Raw genomic sequence first — 25,518 nt, forward strand, 5'->3', positions numbered from 1 at the left:
ACCATATGCTAGAGCACAAGCAGTAGTTTTGGACATGAAACATCAATCACATTTTTGAGCATGGTTTATTTGTCTTTGTATTTCCACTGGCTAGCACAGTGCCTGCTCCCAGAGATGTTTAGTTAATGCTTGCTGAAAGAATATACCACCTCTGTTAGGAGTTCTGTTTCCTGCTTGCCACTTAAAGCCATAGCAAGAGCCCTCCTGGGAAAGGCCGGGTTAGTTGAGGAAAAACATTTGCTCTGACAGGTAGACAGAAAGCACCTTCCCTGGATACTAACATTTTCAAAGACTTCGTATGTGTGATCAAGTACTTGATCCTAAGAAACATTGAGAAATGGGGGGAGATTAAGCCCTTTAACTAATTTACTTACTATTTTCTGAGCACCTAGAAAGTGGGGAGGCTAGACCAATGTGATTGATGTCATATCTAAGTTTACATTCCAGTTAAACAGATAATAGAGTTTGTCAACCACTGCAAATATAGTTCATCAGAGGTTGAATATTGCCCTTTTTTTTTGAAAGAGCAAAGTGTACATGCAAAACAAAAGAAAAACATAGATACCGGTTTTGTTTTTTTGTTGTACAATTTTGTTTTCCACTGGACTGTCATTTTGATTCTAGTTGATCTGTATTTAAAATAGCATATTTTTATATCTTACCCAGTACATTTTAACACCTATGCAATTTTTAAGCTTCTGCATTCCATCATGTCCTATTGAAGCCAGATACCCATCTTAAAAGAATACAGCCTTTGCATTAAAAGTGCTAGCTAAAGGTATGGCCCCATAGATAACACCTACAATTCTAGTTCAGACCAAGGTTCCAAAGGAAAGGCAGGAGAGGATAGAAGACAGTAGAAGACAGATGGGATTGACCTCTCTCTAAGGCAAGACTGCAGGCAAACTGAATCATGTATTGGAAATGGATGTATGAAGCATGGTTCTGTCACTGGCAATTGGATTTCACTTGCAATACCATTTCAATCTCCAGAAGTTGTAACACTTTATTTTTTTTGTTTGTTTTTTTTTTTATTTAGAAGAATTTACTACTTACTAGGGCAAATGGTACAGAAAAAAAAATATCTATTGTCACTAAAAAGAAATTCCATTTCTACTTTAGATGATTGATCTGAGATGATGATCTAACCACCTTTTGAAAATTAAAGAATTCTTTGAAACTCTCCTTTTTTAGCCATATATATATGATTATATATAATATAGGGTATGGCAAAAGTAAGTTTACAGTTCATATGGAAAATAATATAATAATTAATAAATAATACAGGGATAAACTGTTTCATGTACTAACCACTGTAAACTTACTTTTGCCCAACCCTATATATGTGCATAATATAATTTAATATAATAACATATTTATATTATATTATATTATATTATATTATATTATATTATTAGTTATATATTTTTCTTTCATTGGCTTTAGCCAAAATAATACTGACTCCTTGAAAGTGTTTCCTCCTTGACATAGATTTTCCAATATTAAATAGAGAGATGCAGAGCCCAGAAAAAATTCCCTTTCATCAAAATCAAGTTCTGAAATCAAGAGACAGAAATTGAAAACATAAAAATAAAAAGCTTTTCTTATGACTCAAAGATACGTTTTTATCAGCTGCTCAAGGCTGAGGCATCAGGAGCAGTTCAGAGGAGGAAAAGAAATCAGCACAGCAGTTAGGAGTCAGAACGCCTGTGTTCAAGTTCAAACTCCCGCACATGCGGTTGTGAATCCTTGAACAAATTACCTAATCTCTCTGCATCCACATCTATAAAATGGAGATTTTACTGGCATATAAAATCTATAAAATGGATAAAACAACTGTATCTACTATACAATGCCTTTTTAATGAAACGTACTCATATTGGGGGGCAAACAGAATTATTCAGCTATGATGTCAAAGACTAGTCTTGAATTGCCCAGCAACTTGCTGCTAGAAGAAGGGGTCTTAAGAGTCTCCCATTTGGTGGAGTTCCTCCCAAATCCAACTTCCCAAGGAGCCCAATGGGCTCCAGATTTGGCTCAGCTGGCATTGCTAGCATCCCCTATCCAGCTGATCCCCAACTTCAGATGGCTTGGCAACTGAGCCCTAAATGAATTATTCTTCCTTTAGAAGGTTTTTTCACACTTAAATTACATTACACATAGAGTAGCAGTCAGGCAGGGTCTCTTCCCTCAATACACAACGGGTGTTCGATTGCTCCCACTGCTCCAGCACACCTCTCAATGAGACCATGAGAAATAGGGGCCACGTGCTTTTTTTTGCTGACCATTTGTCTCTCCAATAAAGCCTGTTTTTTAACCTCTCTTATGGGATATTGTGGTATTAACCTTGTCCTGCTTTGTCACTATTCAGTAAATGTTAGCTATACCTAGATCTATTACTTGGGAATGAGCTCATTCTATAAAGGAATCTGCAGAGGGTATGCAGTAGCCTTGGGCTCATCCACCGTTATGAAGTCAGTCATGTAAAATTTCCTGCCTAAATGACAACAGATGTTCTCAGACCATTCTTGCTCATTTTACCTGGGCTCTCTTCCAGGCGCTGATCTTATGAATGAAGTTTTCCAGCATAAAATTTTGAGCAAACTAAGCATGATAAAAGATCAAGTTTTAAATGATATTCTCCAAATCTTCCCATATGTACAAATAATCAGTTGCTTTTGAGTGTTTAGTGATTGAAGGCATAAGCTTAGAATATAAACTTGAGAAACCTCAGAATCTACATGACCAAAAAGTGTAGATATGGCAGCTAGTTTTTGAAAATTTGGTCTTAAGAGTTCTGCATCTCAGCCTTAAGGTAAGTTTAAGAAAGTTTTACTGACAAAGAGAGGAAAGGAAAATATTATGCTTTGAAGTAGAAATATTGTATGACTGGTTTTGGGCTGCAGCTTTTATGATATAGTAAAGAACTATAATGATTTTTTCATTTTTTAAAAAACTTCTGAGGGGCAAATAAAGCATGCATGCATCCAACAGCATGATGCATTAACTTAAAGAAAAACCTAAACATTCAATGTACAGACACAGAATAATACATTTCTTTTGGAAAAACTGTATTAAAAAAGTCAAATCTGCAAGTCATTCAGAGAAAAATATAAGTTTTTGAACATATAAAAGATAGAATTTTTGTTTTCAAAGAATTTTGTACACTAGAAACACAAGAGAGAAAAATGTTTTTGGAGAAAATTATAGGTCCTGAGATGTAGCAGATGCTTCATCAATAAGGAAAGCATCCCACCACCCCTGAGAAAGCAAGCTCCCATTTCCTCTTTACTAGTAAATTTCCAGATCTTCACAGTGAAATAAGTATGCTTTAGTGCTCCAAGGCAATAAAGAATCGTATCTTAAATTTTCTGTCCTCCTACCTCTTAAATATGCCTCATCTTCTGTAGGAGTCCTTAAATGTTGGCTTTTCTTGCTGGCTTTCACATTGCTATTTGTTGAAAACACAAAATGGAGCTTTCTGGGAATATTTATTGAGGAATTGACCCCATGCATGAAGATCTTTAAGAGGTCAAAAAAAGAACTGAACATACAGTGGGCTGTAAATTATGTCTATGCTTTACCTCTAAGACTTGAACATTCTCAGATGTTCATTAATTGAATTAATTCCAGTTTGTGGACCTGGACGTGGGAGGTGGAGAATTAACAGAAGGAGCTCGCTATGAGAGTGTTCAATAGATGAAGAATCAAGCAAATGGAAAAAAATATATAAATTTTCCACAGTTGATATTCAGTGAGTCAGTGACTTTTTTTCAACGCATAGCTTAGATTTAAATTTGCTTTCCAACAACTTTTTTAAAAGCAGGCATATCCCATATTGTCTCGTAATAGACAATAGAGACTGTTTAGCCAGGCCTGATCTAGCCTTTGTCTTGATGTCATTGAACGATAGCCCTCCTCCAATCACTTCTCTTGTACCCAGAGATTAGTTTGCACCAAAGTGAAGCTGAAAATATGCACAACTCCAGGGGGCACTGTTCACATGCAATACAGCATCAATGGTGCAACATGAAATTCGCTGAGGGAGCTATGCCACACTGAGGAGCTTCTGCTGGAGAAATACCCAGGCTGCTGTGCTGCTGTGACTTTCTCATTTGAGCCAGGGACTCTAAGTTTAATTGCTAGGGCTTATAATGAGCTGTGAGAAAACGGATAAAGAGATGAGATTAACCAAAGATCATATATGAATGCTTACGTAATGAACTGTAGGCTCTGATGAGAAGCTTAATTTATTAATCTTTTAAAGCCAATGGGATTCTTTGGGTCTCAACCCTATCTCTTTTTGTTTCTTCTCTGATTTTGCATATTCTCTTCCCCTACTCCAAAGCCCTGTGCATATCTCTCCATTCGTACTTTTCATCCTCAGTGTGTCTTTCTCCTTTCTTATATTTTCCCTTTCCTTTTGGTCTCTTTCATCTTTCTTTGTACTAATAACTTTTATTTCTCTGTCCTGCTATTTTAAGCATTCCCAATGTGTCTCCTTTTCTTTCTCTGCCTTTCCTTTCTGTATCCCAGCAGGCACCACTGATCCCCATCTGCCTCTTTCCCTTGCTGTTTGTTTAAACTCCTTTTGTCAATATCCAATTTCTTCTAATTTTCTAGTTTCTTTCTTACTATCCCTTCCTTTAACTGACCACGATGAGAAGCCAAAATACACTTGTTCAATGTCCTCCCTTTGTGGTCTCAGATTGATTTTTCTTCCGTGTCTGTGGTCCTTAAAAATTATACAGAAGACATTTGGGGATTCTAAAGTAAATCTCAACCCCCATAACATTTAAGGTTGGCATTTTTATTGTACCTTGATCATACTGCAATTTTATAGATATTTTTAATATATACTGAAGAATATTTTTTAAATGTTTATTTATGTACTTGACACTACTAAAGTGCAGGCTGTGTGATACTTCCTCTCAAATTTACAAATCTTCCTCATTGATTTTAGATTTTTTTAAAAAAATGCTAAGCCCTGGCCAGTTTGGTTCAGCAGTTAGAGCGTCGGCCTGCAGTCTAGAGAGACCTGGGTTCGGTTCCCACTAAGGGCACGTACCTCGGTTGCAGTTTGTCCCCGGCCCTGGTTGGTCATCGGGTGGCAACCACTCGATGTGTCCCTTTCACACGAATGTTTTTCTCTCTCTCTCTTCCTCCCACTCTATCTGAACAAAAAATGGAAAAATGTCCTCAGGTGAGGATAAAAAAAATAAAAAATAAAAAAATGATAAAATCTATGTAAAGAGTCTTCTCAAATATGTCTCTATTTTTCTGTTGACTGTGCACAAAAGGAAAGCCTGCTTACTAGTCTTGTTCCACCAATAATTACACCTGCAATAAAGTCTCATGATTTAGGAACTCCCATAATGATTTAAACAAGTACTAGGAAAAAAAATTCCCAAATAATTTAGCATCTTCTTGAAGAAATTAGAAAAAAAACACAAAATAGATCAAAGTATAGACGCAGTAACAGACTTACAGACATAAGAACAAAAATATATAAGTTAAAATCCAAAATCTAGTTCATTGAAAAAATAATATAAAATAGATAAAAAACAAACAAACAAATAAACTAATAAAGAAAAATAAAAGGAAAAATGCAAATATACAAAAAAAGAATTGGCTAAGAGGAGAATAACCACAAAAACAGAGAGAATGAAAGAAATCTTAAGACACTACTTTGTTCAATTATGGCTAGATGAATTCTGAAAAATTGGGTAATTTTATAATAATAAATGAAAGCATAATTTGCTAAAATTGACTTAAGAAATAAGAAGTTTAAAAGAGACTGATATTCAGGACTGATACTCCAAAAAATTTTATGTCAGCAGCCTCAACACAAAGAACTGAATCTAACTGTTCTTGCAAATTATCACTGAATATTATCAGCCTTGCCAATACCCATATAAAATAGAAAAATTTGACAAAGAGCTACCCGTAGGAGAAGCATGAGGTACTAATAGTTTAAGAGGGAATGCTAACAAAGTTTGAAAGAGTAGATAATTTAAATTACTGAAATTATTTTAGAACATAGAAAAAGAAAATAAATGGAAATTTAGTTTTAAATAAAGATAGCATTTAAAATAAAAATACTGAAGGAAGATCAATGACTCAATACATATTGTTGGAACAACTGTGTAGTCATGTGGAGCGACACCTCACACGACAGATGAAAAAAGAAAATGTTCATCAGAACTATAATTAAAATGTTCAAAATGAATCCTTAAAAGTACCAGAAGACAATGTGACAAAACTTTAATCTTAAAATGAAAAGAGCTTTTTAAAAATAGCTCAGTTGACCTGTCAATGGAGAAAAAAGAGAGGACATCTGTAATGTTTTCAACAATAAATAAATAAATAAATAAATAATAAATAAATAAACAGAAAAGTAAATAAATAAAATAAAAATAGTTTAAAATATCCATAAACCACAGTGAAAATTGATAAATTTTATTATAAAGAAAAATGACTCTATGGCAAAAAATTATATAAGCAAGGTTTAAAGATAAATAAAAAATGTTGCAAAAATAGACATTTGTAGTTCTTACCATAGACATAGGGATATATTGGTTAATAGATAAACAGTTCTTGCAAAGCAGAGAGAAAAGACAAAAACCCAACAGAAAAATGGACAAAAAAGGGGGAGGGGGGCTTATTTCCATATAAGGAAAAGCAAAAGGCTTTTAATATATGGAAGATGTTCAAGGCACCCATATTAAGGAAAACTACTTCTAAAAACTATACTTTTCGGAATGTCAAACCCCCAAAATTTGTCAACATCCTCTGTTGGAAATACTAAAGAAAAACAAGGCAATCTCATACATTGACAGGCACTAAGATGTATTCAATTTGTACAACTCCTTAAAAAGGTAATTTGGAAATATCTACCCAAATTACAGAGGCATGCCCTCTGATACAGCAATTATACTTTTTAGAAGTTAGCTTACAGGCATTATTCCACATTGAAAAAATATATATGTAGTGGTCGGTAGTAGTAGACAATCGAAAACAACCAAATGCCAACAAATAGGGAACTGGTTAAATAAATTATAGTACATCCTTACTAAGGAAAATATCATTACTGATAAAAAATAATAATAAAGAGAAAGTCTCTATGTTCTGGCATGGAAATGCAGTTAAGTGAAAAATGCAACAGATATATTTATTATGCTAGCTTTCATGTAAAATTGGAGACAAAGATTTAAAATGTACTTATAATTTCTTATATGTACATTGGAATGATTCACAAGCAATTAATGATAAGGGGAGATGGGAGTAAACCAGACAAATGAAGGTCAGTAATGGGAGGGAAGCTTCCATTTTATTTTAACATTGACCTATATTTTATAATAATAATACCTATTTTAAATATGATACAACAGTTTTTGAGAAGGCAGTACTTGCTCTTGATAGAATACTTAGGAGGTAATGGAACAAAATTTTGAATTAAAAAAAGAGAGACTGAGTTAAATAATGTGGCACATGATTATAAATACTTTCTATGATTTTGAAATGTATGCATTAGAATAACCGGACTAATTTGGAATAGTGCTTTACTTTACCTTACAGTAAAATGTAGAACTTTCTTCTTCATAGAATCTTGGTTTTTATTCAGATATTTCATTTGATCCTGTTTTATCAATGTTTTTTGCAAAGGAAGAATACAGGCATCGGTGGAGGGTAAGAATAGTTTGGAAAGTGCATTGGCAATTCTCCATCCTATATACTTGGAGAAAATTTCGTCCCCTATATTTGATGAAACTTTTTTACTGTAACGAGTGAAAGGATCTATGGGGTCATTTAACTCAGCCTGTTGAAAGAAAAGAAAAAGGAACCAGTTAAGATAGAATTAAATGAGGGGAAATGATGTATTATTAAATAGATAAAAGTAGGTTTGTTTTCTTTGACTAATGCTACAGTCTTTCTTTAAGTAAAAATAACCTTTATAAAAAGAGTAGCTTCCCCTCCAAATTTAAATAATGACAATTTTCAATGAAATAAAAATGTAAACAAGAATAAAAATTTAAAATAGTAATTTTGAAAATAAAGTGATATAATTTTTATTTTAAAGTTGTATACTTTTCATACAAAAATTATAACAACTTATAATATTTATTTAATAAGAAGTTAAGCACACAGTTGAAATAGTGTAGGTGTTTTATTAAATAAGGATTTTATTTCTCTGTGCCTAACCTAAACTTTTCTTAAAGGCAACAGAAAATTCTATAGAACAACATTTGTGTTAAGTAAAAAAACAAAAAAGGCTTTGTATTTATCTTACATTGAAGGTATTCTAGGATTAGATTTAGATTTAGATTAAATTGAACATGCTCGCCCTGGCCAGTTTGGCTCAGCGGTTGAGCGTCGGCCTGCGGACCAGAGAGTCCTGGGTTCGGTTCCTGCTAGGGGCACATACCACAAAAAAACAAACAAACAAACAAAATGAACATGCTCTAACAATAACAACAACAAAAAGCTGATGATCAAAATAGATCCAGAGACATGGAAATAGGGAACAGATTGGCAAACCTCAGAGGGAAGGGGGTGAAGGCAGGAAGAGATAAACCAAAGAACTTATACTCATATATGCACAACCAATGAACACAGACATTAGTTTGGGGAAAGCAGGAGGGGGATGGGAACGAGGAAGAGGGGGTCAATGGGGGGAAAAAGGGGGAACATCTGTAATAATTTAAATTAAAAAATTTTTTAAACCCCAATACAAAAATTTTATAATATTTATGTAATCTTTACTGAGGAAAGAGCTATTTTCTATATTTTCCTATTTATGTTCAATAATGTTCATGACAGATTTTTAATTACATCTTCTTTTGAAGTGGCTAGAGGCATATTTCCTTGGCTGGTATTGGTAATAATAAATTAAAATGTAAGTTTCAAAATGTCACATATACTTTTTTTAATAATGTTCACAATAGGTTCCTATAAGGAATTCTCTCTCACAAATAAATTGTATACTTCCTCTTTCCATTTAAGTTTTTATTCAATGATATCAATCTCCCTGCTGTTTATTACCAGTCACTGAGGATTCATTTTATATGCCTATCGATCTTATAGTAGAAAATAAAGGAGTAAAACATGATTTTTTGTACATGAACATCTAACTTAACCTCTTTGGGAATCCAGGATCAGGCTTGGTTCAATGAAAGACTGTTGAAAGATTAGATTGACTATTGCATTATTTAGACAAAATTATAGTGGAAAAAATGAGAACAATCTCATGATAAAGATTGAAAAAAAAAGGGGTTAGAGCAATGAGGAAAACAGTAAAAGACAGATAAGTAAATATTGTGGATTATTGTGGAAGCCATAGAAGATGGGAAAGAATAACATGCAAAAAATATATATTTTTTAAAAAGTAAAAATCATGCAAATAGGTTAGCCCCCAAAAATAAAATGAAGACTCCAGAAAACCTCAAAATGCTAGAAAGTTAATATTAAAATTTATAAAGATAACCTTATTTTTACTGTTTCAGAAAAAAGGATGTATTAAAATATCTTTTATTTTAATTATCGCTGGATGTTGGTATCAGTATATAATCATGGTTATACTTTTTCCAGTTGTGTATCTTGCTTAGTAACTAGACCAAAATAATATAAAGAGCAGTCAATTTGAAAAACAACTTAACCTGTGTCCAGAACTCTTAGTAGCTCTTGTGACTTTGAAGACATTATTTAACTTCTCAAAGTCTGTGGGTTCGTCTGGAAAATGGTAATCACAATACCTGGGTTGTTTATTCTGATTAGCTTCCATGGTGTAATTTTTCATAAGAAAACTTACTTCAAAATCAATAGCAGTATATAGCAGTATACAAACATATTACTATGAGCTCTTCCATTACTAAGAGAGTGATGAATGAATACATTTGTGAATAAATGAATGGACTAGCAAACATGATGTCTTCTGATGACAATTTCTGATAAAACCCATATTTTCCAGAGTAGCAATATACTACATTATAGAATCTTGATGCTCTTTTCCTCATGTCTCATTTGACTCCTCCTTCTTTTCTTTCCTTACAGACTGGATAGGCTGTAGATCCAGATGCCAGCTCTCTCAAGAAGCAAAGTGATGGCATTCCCACCTTTCACCATGGTTCCTTGGTTGAAATCCCAGGTAATCCCTTCCCCATTGATGTCCAAGGCATTCAATTTAGGGAAATGTAGGTTTCAAACATGGGTCAATTGCATCGTTGCCTGATCCATAAAAGGTTTTGTTTATTTGTTTTGCTACAGAAAGTAGCCGGGAAATAATATGGGCTTTGTAGTTAGAAAGATCTAAAATCAGGTCGGGCTTTGCGAAGTACTAGTTAAGAAAGTAAACTTGGGAAATTTATTTAACCTCTCTAGGCTTATGTTTGGTGCTTAGTTTAGTTCCACTGTGATATAGGGATAGTAATAACTACCTTTCAGAGTTTCGTGAGGGTTGCCTTAGACAGCAGGTGGTGATCTGTCTAGTTCCTTTCAGAGCCCCCAAGACAGAGCAGCAATGATCCAGCCTGTGCACCTCCTCCCACCATCTCCCGGAGAAGACTTGATCCATCCTCTGCTGTGCTGGAAACAATTTTGTTATGTTGTCTCTTTTATATTAGAATATTTCTCAAATAGGATCATGATTATACTTCTATAGTCATCTCTTTTTTTTAAATAGCCTTCCTTTTTCTCTTAAAACTATTATTCTAATGTTACATAATTCAGAGACTTTAATGCCAACTACACATGAATGTAAATCTATACTTCTTGGAAGTAAATGTACTCAAAATATTAATGACCATTCCTTACAACAGATTTCAAATTCATGAATTTACTACTAGTTTGCTCACCTCCAACTCCATCCTTACAAGTTATTTTACATTTACAGTTCCATTATGTGTGTCCCTTATTTTTTTTTTAGCAATGACCATACAGGCTTTCAAATTTAGTTTTTCTTATTCATTATTGAAACTTGACATTTTCATTAAGAAAGAAATGGCAATTTTTTATATCTATGTTAAATTTTCTGATTAGTATTAAAATTGGAAAAGTGGTATTCTTGAAGAATAATTCTCTCACACACATATTGTAACCATATACAGGAGCATGCCTTTGTATTGGGCTTGAAGATGGTAAAAACTGCCTTTAATGAAGGTTGCCAGGAAGATGGTGAAGTCAACACAAGGGGAAATTCCAGACACCATAATTCAGCCAACTCACACTAACCTTGACATGAGACTCAAAAGAAAGAAATAAGATGTTAAGCCATTGCTACAAAATTTGCAGCTAATTCTACCTCTGTCTCTTGCTGTCTCTCTTTTATGTTTCTACCTATCCTTAAGTAATCTTAAAGTTGTGAATATTTAACTTGTTTGTGGAAAAAAACAGTATGTTTTTCTTTAAGCCTTAAAATTTAAATCTAGGTGACTCATTGATAGTCTCAAAAGACTATTTTCTACAGGAGTTATAAAATCTTACAATGGAGGACAGCATGAGTAATTCCTTGCTACTAAAATTGTGGTCCTTAGGCAATTATTATTGTCATTACCTCCTGGGTGCATGTCATAAATACAGAATCTCAGGCCCTGCTCCTATACACACATTCAGTTTGAGAAGGACTGATGTAGTAGATTAAGAAAGGGACTAGTTGGGAATATCCCATTCTCTGATTTACCAGTTGTGAGATCTTGCGCAGGTGACTTAACCACTCTGAGCACATTTCCTCACTCCAAACATGGGATGATAATAATACTGCCCTTTCTTGAGTAACTGTTAAGATTAAACACAAGACTTGAATACATTCTTTGCACAGTGTCTGGAATGCAAATAATTCTTGAATAAATGTTAGTTTCTTGTTTATATTTAATTTTGGAGAAAGCATAGCATAGTAGAAATGGCAGAGCAAAGCTTTGGATTAAGCTCACTCATGGGTGCTTCACTCACTTTAATTCTGTTGAGACTTGGGTCCCCTCTCTGTGTGGTGGTGGTGAACGAGCTCTGGGGGCTTAGGTGAGCTAATATATGTAAATACTTAGCACAGTGCCTGATGCATTGTGGAAGTTCTATAAAAACTTTGTTCTCTTAAAACAATATCTATGTTACATTGGAGTTCTATTGATTAAGTATTTTAAAAAACTTGATTCTTCCCAAAATACATCCCCCTTTCCACACTCAGTTTCCATTTATGTTAACAGAGGAGGCATGTGTGGAGGAGGAGAAAGATAGGTACTGAGAGAAAAGAGATTAATGGTTCTCTTTTGCTACTTTAAAGATTACATTCAAAGTATGGAAATATCATTAAAAACAAAAACAAATTTTGTTTTAAAAAATCTCACCATGAAATGTTAACCACAAAGTGCTTTACCTGATGAGTCAAAAGTACTCCAAATAGAGTCACCTATTCATTTTAGCTGCACATCTTTCTTTTTGATATTTTAGGCCATACACCAGATGGCATAAAGCATTTATACACAATGACTTTTCCTAGGTGTGCCAACATATGCTGCTGAATTGCTTATACAGAAGAGCCTTGCTCATTGCAAGTCTCCCTGGAAGTATTTCAAACAAAGCACATCAATTAACTTTTGTTTATTATGCCACTGTGAGTATGTGACAGATTTTGATTTCTTTCCCAAATACTCAGGCAACAGTTGGGTTTATATTGAATATGTCAGTTGAAGGGCTCATGTTTAGGAATCTATTTAGAATTGTTTTTCATTTCAAATATGCTATTAAATATCTTACCTCTCTTCTAGCCTCCATGAAGCATCAAATTTTATGAATAGATATAATAAAAATTGTAGATGATAGAATGTTATAATGAATTTTAAAAACACACAAAACACAGGAGCCCATAATATAGTTACTAATGAATTTACCAGTGATATAAATTGACATATTAAGTACAAAATTTTATTCATTAAATTTGATAGTTTACCATGTGACTTACATATTTATTTTTAAAGTATGAAAAGAGAAGACTTCTACTTAATTTAATAAAAATTCTGGGACCAATGTGTTAGGAAAGGAAAGAAAAAATAAAAGTTATGTTGTAAACAGTCTTTTGCATTACTGTAGATACACATTTTATTTTAGATCAAAGCATCTGAGGCACAAGCCTTCACTATAGAAATTTTCTAGTCTCTATTCATGTTGAGCAGTGAGGCAGCATCTAAAGATAGACAGTTTTCATCACTGTGAAAACGCTTCTCGCTATTTCACACATAAAACTTGTCCAAGGAGGTGTCACAGGGTAATAACATGGTGGTTCAACGGATTTGGGAATTAGTAAGTTATTAAGAATAGCTAATGATGTTTAGGGATAAATAACCTCTGTAGTTTTATTACTATAATTAGTGTTGTCATGGTAGTGCCAAAAAAAGAAAAGGAAATCTTGAGTCTATCATGCTTATGTTTTACTGTAAACTTAAACACACCTGTAAAGATAACTGATAAAGTGTTCAGACTAGTTCAGGTGAGAAAATACAGTTTTAATAAATTCAGAATATTTGCTCTAACACATTAAGCCTATAGACCAAATGTGCTCTTTTTTTTTTTTTTTTTTTAATGAGCTCAGTCTTTTGGAATTGTTTTGCTTTGTCTTATTCATAAATATGATATTTCCATATTACTCTATAGTATCATTAGTAATTTCCTTAACAAGAAAGCTTTTAAAATCTAAGATAAATAGGACTATGATTTTCCTCAGAGAAATTAAGCCTAAGAGGAGAGGAGTTTCCGTTGTGGACTTTAGGAAAGTTAGAAGATCACAGAGAGGTAACACAGCAGAGTTATAAGCACAGGGGGGCAGAGAGAAACTGACAACCGTACAGATCTGATCACTCTGGTCTTTTGAACAATTAGGTTTTGAGAATTTAACAGAGCTAGTTCAGACATTATTACTCCTGAAACATAGCATAGATGTGTTATTATGCAATTTGATATTAAAAAAAACACAACAACTAATATTAAACTGGAAAAACAAAACAAAAACCAACTATATGATCCAAATCATAAAAATGATGGAACGAGAAAGACTGGCTAGGAAAAGAATAAACCAAGCAGATTGATTAGATATTTAACTTTATGTCATAGCTATACCAACGTAGAAGTCTTAGTCATGAAACAATCCTTCGGAAAAATAGGAATAAAAATCTTTTCAGGTAAGTGAAAACTGATGCAACCAACAGATACTCATGAAAAGAATAGAAGATGATTTTCTTTAAGCAAAAGAAAAATAGTCCCATATAGAAAATCAGAGATTTAAGAAAGAATAAGAAAAGAAGCATATAAACATGTGGGTAAGTCTAAAGAATACTGAGTATATAAAACAATGTTAATACATTGATATCTACACACACACACACATACAAACACATCCAGATACACACAAATGCACAATTTAAATGCTCAACAGGAAGGTTGTGTAAGTAAAAAGAAATAAATGGAGTTAAAATATTATAAGACCATTTTTGGTCCAGGAAAATAAAAAAATTCTCTACATTAGACTTCAATAATTCAGGGACTCATTTTGAAACATCTAGGTTAAAAAGTAAAAGAATGTGTAACCACCAAATAAATAAAGGAGGTGGATAGAATGGTATAACAATAATTTAAAAAATCAGCCCAGCTGGTATGGCTCAGTGGTTGAGCGCCTACCCCTGCACTGAGAGGACAATGGTTCGATTCCAGGTCAGGGCACATGCCTGGGTTGCAGTCTCAATTCCCAGTAGGGGGCACGCAGGAGGCAGCCAATCAATGTTTCTCTCTCATAGAGGTTTCCATCTATCTCTCCCTCTCCCTTCTCTCTGTAAGATAAAAACATGAAAAAGTTTTTTGAATCTTCCCCAAACAGGCATAAAATCAGATTTTAAAGAAAGAAAACAAGGAACAGGAGGTACAAATAGAATAGTAAATAAGATGTAGAAATAAACACAGTATATTACAATAATTTTAAGTATAAATATAATAAAAAGTCAAATGTAAAGAATAATTTCAAGTTAAAAACATACTGCTTCTCCAAAGAGCTATACATATAAGGATTCAGAGGGCTTGGATTAAAAAGATGGAAATACATATGCCACTTGTACAAAAGAAGCTATTCAAAAGAACCTTAATAAAAGAAAGCTACTGGAGTTATATTCATAATACAAAAGGTACACTTTTTATAAAAAAGAACATTTTATAAGGATAAAAGTATTCTCAATGATTAGAGAAATATTGAACAATAAATCAAAATCATAAACATAATAAAAGCTCTAGATATGTAGACATTAAGCCATAAACTTCAATAACCCATGGTTCAAAATAGAAATAATAGTAGAAATTAGAAATGCTTCTAAACTGCATGATAATGAAAATATTACTTATCATAACTTTCAGGATACACCTAAAATTATGTGTAGAGGGAAATTAATAGTGTTAAAATCATATATTAGAAAAGAGAGATGGCATACTTTAATGAAAAGTAATATTTCTTAATTCAACAGTTTTTTAAAAAAACAACATATTAAGTACAAGGAAATTAGCAGAAGGAAATAGAAAACTAATATCAGTTATTAAAGAAATAGAGAAGACAACAGTAGGGTGATTGCTGGGGGACAGGCTAGGTGGAGGTAGAAGAGGGAATAGAGCGGATAAATGGTGATGGGGAAAAAGAGTAGTTTTTCAAAAGACAAAGAAGTTCTTAAACCCTTGGCATGACAGATTAAAAAGAAACCCAGGCAGAAATAAGAAGAGTCAAGAATAAAGAAGCAATAGGAAGCTGGCGGGCAGGACCAGAGGGAGGGTGAGTGTGTGACAGAGTGAGAGAGTGTGAGTGAATGTGAAGGTGGACGACCAAACCCAAGCAGGGCAGAGCCGTGGAGCAGAAGGTTCCTGTGCTGTGGACGGAGCAGCCGGCTACCTTGGTAAGTGGACCTTCAGGGTGCTTCTCCCTGCCTCAGGGGGAGGTTCCACCATTTTGGAAGATCCTGGGTCTTCCCTGGGAGGAGGCAATGGGAGCGGCTAGGGCCCAGCAACCTGAGCCCACCAGCGCACCGGGCACCATCGGACCAGTGGACACTTTGTGTCAACACAGACCAGCACACAGTAGTGGAGCTGCCAAGGTGCCAGTTGCGGAAGCCTCTGACAGCCAGGAGCCCAGCACCATCCCCCATAGTAGCAGCCCAATTAGAGTCAAGATATACCCCCAGCAACAGAGGATGGGGAGCAGACATCCATCCCCAGGCAACAGAAGCACAAACCAGCAGGTGAGACCCATCCCCAAAAACTACAACAAGAGCTGAGCAGGAGTTGAGCCCCACGGGGCAGCAGCACTTCCCAGCCACCAGCCTTAGGACCTGGGGCTCCACAGAGGCCTGTGTGGTCCAGAAACTCAAAAGAGCAGTGGGAAGCCAGAGCCCTAGAGGGACTGGTGCGATCCAGCTGCCCTTGTGCCTTCAGGGTGCTGGGGCATCAGAAAAGCCTGTTCGACCCAGCAGCCCACAAGAGTGGTGAAAATCCTGAGCCCAAGGGGGACTGGTGCGATCCAGCTGCCCGCCCTTGGGACCTGCATTGTGCAGGGTCACCAGAGTGGCCTGTGCTACCCAGCAGGGGCTGTGAGATCCAGTTACTCGCAGGAACTGCGGGGTGCTGAAGCACCAGAGAGGCCTGTGTGACCCAGCAGCCCATAACATAGGCATAGAGCCCGGTCCCCAAAGGGACTGTGCAATCCAGCTACCCACAGGACCTGCAGGATGCCCGGGCACCAGAGAGGCCTGTGCAACCCACCTGCGCACAAAATAGGCATAAGGATGTGAAAATGGAGGCGGAGTGAATGGAAGCTACATAGATGATCTCGCAGGACCAAACAGGAATTACAACTAAAATAAAGACAAATCCTCAGAAAAAAAGCAACAGAAAAGTAGCAGGACAGGACCATATAACCAGGGACACTGGTAGGATCTACGGAGGTGCAAAAGGGTGGCGGGCTGGGAGCCCACAGACAGCACCAGTGTTAGCTGTTAGCAGCGCCCTTGGGGAATAAAGACAAGCCAGCTCCACAGCACAGAGAGCTGGGACAGAGCACTAAAATAGCCACAGCCACTCACCTGGGGGCTATGGCAGAGGGAGGGCAGACTGGGCTGGAACTCTTTGGGGACACCTGGAATTTGAGGGCACTCAGAATTTTTGCTGAGTTGCAGACACAAAGGCAGTGGCCAGTGTGCTCTTTCCCAGAGCTGTGGGGAAAAGCAGCAGCCTGCCCACACCTCAGAGATTCAGCCTTTCCCAGGTGAGGCAAAGAAATGCAAACTGAGGCTCATTAACAACCAGCATATATTCCACTCTCTGGAAATCCTCTTATGCAGAACACTAGCACTACACACTCTCTCACTCTCTCACACACTCACCCTCCCTCTGGTCCTGCCCACTGCCAGCTTCCTATCTCTACTTTATTCTTAACTCTTCTTATTTCAAAAAATTCAAGAAGAAGGAAGACTTCCAAACTTGATTTATGTCACCAGCATAATTCTAATTCCAAAACCAGAAATAGACACTACAAAGAAAGATAACTACAGGCCAATATCCCTGATAAACATAGATGCCAAAATCCTGAACAAAATACTACCAAATCAGATCCAGCAATACATCAAAAAAATTATTCACCATGACCAAGTGGGATTCATTCCAGAGATACAATATTTTCAAATTAATAAATGTGATACACCACATAAAAAAATGAAAGATAAAAATTATATGATCATAACAATAGATGTTGAAAAAGCATTCGACAAAATCCAGCACCCTTTTCTGATAAAAATGCTCAGCAATCTGGGAATAGAGGGATCATATCTTGACATATAAAGACCATATATGAAAGATCTACAGCCAACATCATACTCAATGGGCAGAAACTAAAAACATTTCCCTTAAGAACTGGAACAAAAGAAGGATGCCCACTTTCGCCACTCTTATTTAACATAGTACTGGAAGTCTTAGCCACAGCGATCAGACAGGAAGAAAAAATAAAGGGATCCAAATTGGAAAGGAGGAAGTAAAATTGTCATTATTCGCAAATGACATGATACTATACATGGAAAACCCAAAAAATTCCATCAAAAATCTACTAGACTTAACAAATGAATTTGGCAAAGTAGCAGGATACAAAATTAACATCAAGAAATTGATGGAATTTTTATACACCAATGATGAACTCACAGAAAGAGAAAATAGAAAACCAATCTCATTTACCATCACAGCAAAAAAATTAAGATACCTAGGAATAAACTTAACCAAAGAAATAAAGAACCTATTCGCAGAAAATTACAGGTCATTGAAAAAATAATAAAGGAAGATATAAAAAAGTGGAAGCACATACCTTGTTTATGAATTAGAAGAATTAACATCATTAAAATGTCCATACTATCCAAAGCAATCTATAGATTCAATACTATCCCTATCAAAATACAAACGACATACTTCACAGAACTAGAACAAATACTTCAAAAGTTCATATGGAACCAAAAAAGACCCTGAATAGCCACAACAATTTTGAAAAAGAAGAACAAAGTTGGAGGAATCACATTACCAGATTTCAGATTATACTACAAAGCCACTGTAATCAAAACAAACTGTTACTGGCACAAGAACAGGCAGATAGATCAATGGAACAGAAACAGAACCCAGAAATGGACCCAAGATAATATGCTACATTAATAGTTGACAAAGGTGGCAAGAGCATACAGTAGAGTAAAGACAGCCTCTTTAATAAATGGTGTTGGGAAAACTGGACAGCTACATGCAAAAAAATGAAACTAGACCATCAATTTACACTGTACAAAAGAATAAACTCAAAATGGATAAAAGACTTAAATGTGACTTGTGAATCCATATAAATCCTAGAAGAAAATGTAGGCAACAAAATCTCAGACATCATACACAACAGAATTTTCACTGATATATCATCTAAGGCAACAGAAAAAAAGGACAAAATGAACACATGGGACTATATCAAACTCAAAAGCTTCTGCACAGCAAAAGAAACAACCACCAAAATGAAAAGGCAACCCACTCTATGGGAGAGCATAATTGCCAACGATACATCAGATAAGGGGTTAATTTCCAAAATATATAGAGTGCTCATACAACTCAACAAAAGGAAGACAAAGAACCCAATGAAAAAATTGGCAGAGGAACCAAATAGAAACCTCACCACACAGGACATACAAATGGCTGAGACATATGAAGAAATGCTTAACATCACTAATCATCAGAAAAATGCAAATTAAAACAACAATGAGTTATCACCTCACACCTGTCAGAATGGCCGCCATCAACAAATCATCAAACAACAAGTGTTGGCGAGGATGTGGAGAAAAGGGGACTCTAGTACACTGCTAGTGGGAATGCAGACTGGTGCAGCCACTATGGAAAACAATGTGGTGCTACCTCAAAAAATTAAAAATTGAACTTCCATTTGACCCAGTGATTCCACTTCTAGGAACATACCCTAAGAAGCCTGAAACACCAATCAGAAAGAATATATGTACCCCCATGTTCATAACAGCACTATTTACAATAGCAAAGATATGGAAACAGCCCAAATGTCCATCAGTAGATGAATGGATAAAAACGCAGTGGTACATATACAGAATGGAGTACTATGCAGCTGTAAAAAAGAAAGATTTCTTATCCTTTAAGACTACATGGAGGGACCTGGAAAGTATTACCCTAAGCGAAACAGAGAAAGATAAGTATCATACGATCTCACTTGTTTGTGGAATATAATGAACATAACAGTCTGAGGCATGGGGTAGTCCCAGAGTCTTGGAAGTGGGATACAGACTGACATTCCCGAAAAGAGGGGGTGGTGGGGGAGAGATAAACCACAGAACTTATATGCATGAACAATGGACATGGAGAACAAAGCTGGGGACAGGATGGGGGGGGATGAGTGGGAGAAAAAGGAGAAACATCTGTAACAAAAATAATTAAATTAATTAAAAAAAATAAAATAAAATAAAAAAATAGAGAACACCATGGGAGATTCTGAAGACATTCAAATATAGAAAGATATTTTTAGCAACTTTATAAAATATATTTTAAAATACAAATGAAACATAAATTCTTAGGGAAAAGAAATACCAAAACTGATACAAAGAAAAATAAAATCTAGGAAGGTATGTAGTTGTAAAAAAAAAAGTTAACTGTGAAAAACAATCAACAATTAAAAACTCTTTTATAAGTATCCACGACCAAGTGGCTTCACTTTTTAAGGAAGAAATCATAATTATACTACAAAATTGTCCAGAGAACAGAAAAAAGAGATAATCACTTCCCAATTTACTCCTTTAGTTCAATATAACTTGGATATAAAACTTTACATTAGAAGAAAACATTAGAAGAAATAAAAATTATGAACCACTGCACCCATTAACATGGATGCAAAATCTTAAGCAAAGTAACACCAAAACATATTCAAAGGTTATTACATCATCATCAAGTGTTCTTGTTTTAGGAATGCAATAATTATTTAACATAAAATCAAACAATGCAATTTACCACAGTAGCTTTTCATGGGCAAGTTACTTCACCTTTCAAAAATTTTAACTATCCTTATTTAAAATTGCAATTTTCTGGGAAGGTGGAGGCCAGAGGGGAAAAAGAGGGGCATCTGAAGTACTTTCAACAATAAAAAATAAAATAAAATTTCTATTTCCTCATCTGTAAAATCAAGACTGTAGTAACTCATATATAACATGGTTTTCATGAAAATTAAATAATTAATGCATGTAAAGTGTGCACCACATAGCACACAGTAAATGACCAACAAATCCTAGCTAGTATAATTAATGCCTTGCCCAGCCAGTATGGCTCAGTGGATTGAGCATTGTCCTATGGACTGAGAGGTTGTGGATCGATTCCCTATTCGATTCCCAGTCAGGGCACATGCTCAGTTCGTGGTCTTGATCCTCAGCAGGGGGCCTGCAAGAAGAAGCCAATGGATGTTTCTCTCTCCCACAGATGTTTCTGTCTCTCCCTTCCTCTCTCTCTAAAAAAAAATCAATAAAAACATATTTAAAACATATATATATAATTAATAGCTTTTAAAAAGGATAAATATGAAAGAAATAAACATTTATATTGAAATATGTAACAGATTAAAAATCTCATTTTTGCAGCTCTCTATCAGAAAACTCTTACTGTATAAAAATACCCCAAGATTTAGGAGCTTAACACAACCATTAATTTAGTCCTCAGTGCCACAGTTCAGCAATTTGAACTGGACACAGAATGTGTCTTCTGGTATCATTCAAGGGTCCATCATCAGCTATTAGGGCAGTTGGGGACTGGCTAGTCTTGAGAGAGAGCAGTGGATCAGCTAGGATTGCTAGTCTCTGTGCCCTGTTGTCTCTCATCCTTCAAGTGGACAATTTGGGCTTATTCACACAGCAGTTACAGGGTTCCAAGAGAGCAAGAGAGGGCAGGTGACAATATGTAAGCATTTTTCAAATCTCCACTAGTGTAACATTAGTATTGTCTTATGGACCAAATCAAGTCACACAGTCAAGCCTAGAGTTTGAGTGTGGAGGGAATGATGTAAGGATGTGGATACAGTAAATTGGACACAATTGCTCTAACGATCAACCACAAATTCCAAAGCAGTATTTTATTCTTTTAAAAAGATATAGAAAACCATACACATGAGTTTTATATGACAAAAATTACCAAACCACAAAATTCAAAAGGAACAAACAATTTTTCCAAAAACAAATTTCTTTACATCTCTATTTTTATAAAAGCATTCCTAAATCCTAAAACCTTAGTTTGGCAAACCAAACATATGTTTCAAATTTAATGCCTTTACTACCCAATCCAAACTATTTTTCCCAAATAGGCAAGTGAGCTGATAGCTTTCTCCCAGTGTTCTTATTTCTGCTCCAGGTCATGACATCTCCTTACCTATACTCCCTTCGACCCTGCCCCTTGAATCATTTAATGAAACTTAGCATTTAAGTTTCCAGCTCAGGCACTACTTGAAGATGACAATAATTTATTTCTCATTAATATAACAGAAGAGTTAGAGACCAAATCTTTATCTGAACTCCAATCCTATGTCATGAACTTTGAAGTGTCTAGCCACATATATAACATTTCATTTACATTGTTTCTTATCTATTTCTTGAGAATGTATCTTCTGAGTGAGACAGTAAAATTTATTGTATAAAGGTCATTTTTTTTTTTTTTTGGACTTCTTTCTCTTTTTCATAGAATTCAGTATGATAAAATAGACTTAGTTACTCAGTATACACATATTTATTTCATATATTTTTACTGATTTTGGTGAAAGCTTTGAAATAGTTTTTTACTTATTATCTTGTGGTATCTTAGTATTAAGTTAGGGAATTCAAACTATATTAAGTGATGTTTCAAAGTCACCAGCTAGCTTTTTTATCATTTATATCCTTAAATCATATATTTTATTGTTTAATAATCCAAATGCCTCTATCTATCTCAGCTAACTTTTATATAAAACAGGTCTAGAGTGAATTGTATCTTTTAATTCATCTAATGTAAATTAAACTTATTTCTTATATTAAATATTCAATGTGCCTAAATTAATATAACTGCTTTCAAAATTTCTAACTTAGAGTTTCTCTGAAGGAAACTTACCTTCACCACACATTTACAATTTAAAATTAATGAAAGTAGCCTATAGAAATCTTCTCACTAAGCACTGAAAACTAATTAGCAGGTTATGCTTTTGCTTTTATTCTTTTATTCTCAGTGTTGATGCTTGAGTATTAGTCTTTACTTGGACCTAGCATCTAAGAAATTTTTGCTATGTCTGATTAACTGACTTATAACAAATATAGTTATCTATAGCTATTTACTAAAATTTTTAAGTAAAAAGACTACCTTATACCAAATTATTAACCCTGGAAACAGACATATAAAAAGAACTCTAATTATAGAAATGACAAATTTGAGTTGGCTTATTTACTTACAGTATAATCTATTTGAGATGTGAAGTGGCATATAAAAATAGAAATAAAACCAGAAAACAGTGTAGATAATTGAAAATGTCATGGAGACAGAAAGAAACAAAGAGAAAATAATAAGACTCAGTGAGACGAATACACAGCATACTCTATTTCTGTTAGAAACTGGCCAAAAATTTGACTCTTATTTTTTTAAGTTCCAGCAGATCACTTGTATGAAGTTAGTAACAAGGTTTGAAGAGTACATGAAACTAAGGATGATTTGTGTCCAAAATCCTAATAAGAGTGATACCGGGTGATATAGTGGTCATGTCTATAGTAGATAAAATCATTGTCTCTGTTTCCCTTTTTCTTTCTGTGCTCCTCAATCCCAAACCAGGCTGAAGCACAGGTGCATTAAAGCAAGTCAATGAAATCCAAAACAAGGTAGTTCAAGAAGACAGCCAATTTTTTTCCATGGGGAAAAAAATTTGAAAATCTAGAGAAAAAAATGGATAGTCTTCTCTATTTCAAGTCAAACTTATAACTAAAAAGCAGAGTTTAAAATTTTGTTTTCTACTAAGAAACTAGAGTGTAGCTACTCTGAGTTGCCAACAACCCACCCATATGTTTTGATAATCAATAGGCAGAATGAATTCCTTCTTTGCTTTTCTTACTTGGTAACATTAATTCATATCCATAATTATTATAGAAAAAGAGGACATTACGAGTGTTACGATAATTACATCTGTGAAAGCTAGAAAAAACTAGAAACTTTCAGTGACAAGGGAAAAAAGTGTATTTTAGGATAATAAACAAATTACCCTGGCTCAAAATAAGACATACAGAAGAAAAAAAATAGTTGTTTGATGGAGTTTTGAAATATAGGATACCATATGTATTTTATAAAAAATAGCTAATTTCCTAATAATTATTTTTGTCATTCAAATAAAATTAGAAAAACAAAAACTTGTACAAAACATTTTTAACTTAAAAAAATTGACTAAAGTTATTAGTGAGTCCAGATTGGCAATTTATATAGTGCAATGCTGGAAAGACAAAACACATACATATAAATAAGAAAACTAAACACTTTATTATCCAAATAGAGACTCTTTTGAGGGCGAATTAATTCACTATTAATAAGGAAGCTGAAAAATTAGGCACAGACCCAGATTAACCTTTGCATACTTGTAAATGCTTCTCAACATACTTGTAAATGCTTCTCAAAGGCACAAGCCCAAAGCAGGAAAATCACTCTTCCCCCAAATCAGCTTCTCACTTCAAGCTGTTTAATCAGAAGATTGCCTAACCTCTTATTTTTAACTAAAAATCGGGCAACATTAAAATTTAAAAATCGTGATTTTGAGGTAGGGGAAAATGGCGGCAGAGTGAATGGAAGATACACAGACTGCTTCTCAGGACCAAACTAGAATTACAACTAAAATAAAGACAAGTCATCTGGAAAAACCAGCTGAACAGCAATTACAGAGAACCCTTATAACCAGGGATGGAAAGAGGACCTCAAATCAAGACTTGCAGAGATGCAAGAGGGCTGGCTGGGTGCCCATGGGCAGCAGCTGAGGGCTGTCTTAGCTGTGAGGGCTGTCTTCCCTCTGAGGAGTTGGGGGTTAAAACCCCAAACCAGCTCCCCAACACAGAGTGGCAGAACAAGGAAAGGTGCCCACATAACAACTGGCTGAGAACATCACAGGAGCAGAGGTTTTGTCTGGCAGGGAGAGGTGCAGGGAACACTGAAACTTCTCTCAATGGCCAGTGAACTTTTTAAATTACAGCTACAGCTACACACCTTGGGCTCCAGCCGAAGGAGGGCAGACTGGACTGGAAATGTGTGAGGAGAATTGGGAGTTCGTGACATTGGGGAGAGTGCTGAGAGGAGGCCATTACTTGCTCTATGCTGAGCTGTGCCCCCACAAAATAGTAGCCATATTCCTCAAAAAGCCCCTTCCCAGAGTGGCTTTAGACTGGAGGAAAAGCAACTGCCCCTCCCTCAAGAATTTAACACCATTCAGCCCTGAGAAGTACAACCTGAGGCTCATTAACAGCCAGAGACTATCTGTCAGTCAGTAGAAAGAAAAAAGATTCTGAAGACTTTGAGCCTTCACCCTGAATCTCATTGTTGGGGTATCATGGCTCTGGGGACTGAAATGTGAAGGCTGAGGCATGGGTCCCTGTGCTGAGCCAATAACACATAGTGCAGAAACCATTTTTCTCTCAAAGCAACTTTAGCCCAGGATAAAGCAATTGCCCAACCTGCTGAAAATCCCCTTACCCTGACCACCAGTGGGATTTTTTTAGAATTAATTTATTTATTTTATTAAAGATGTTTCTTCTTGCCCTGACCAGTTTTGCTCAGTGGTTAGAGCGTCGGCCTGCGGTCCGGAGAGACCTGGGTTCGGTTCCCGCTAAGGGCATGTACCTCGGTTGCAGTTTGTCCCCGGCCCTGGTTGGTAGTGCAGGTGGCAGCCACTCGATGTGTCCCTTCACATCGATGTTTCTGTCTCTCTCTCTCCCTTCCTCTCTCTCCCTCCCACTC

The 25,518-nt window shown here is 35.3% G+C and overlaps 1 protein-coding gene across 1 annotated transcript in view; it reads right to left on the reverse strand.

Annotated features, from left to right (window-relative positions):
* Positions 1-25,518, reverse strand: part of TMEM232 (transmembrane protein 232) — a gene marked incomplete at its 5' end in the record, with an annotated part of 164,059 nt that overhangs the window by 82,065 nt on the left and 56,476 nt on the right. Inside the window, one exon of the mRNA XM_036279698.1 lies at positions 7,572-7,819. Within this exon, the coding sequence (XP_036135591.1) occupies positions 7,572-7,819 (248 nt within the window). The remainder of the gene's footprint in view (positions 1-7,571; positions 7,820-25,518) is intronic.

This window comes from Molossus molossus, unplaced genomic scaffold, assembly GCF_014108415.1.
Source record: "Molossus molossus isolate mMolMol1 unplaced genomic scaffold, mMolMol1.p scaffold_m16_p_3, whole genome shotgun sequence".
NCBI classification, from domain to species: Eukaryota; Metazoa; Chordata; class Mammalia; order Chiroptera; family Molossidae; genus Molossus; species Molossus molossus.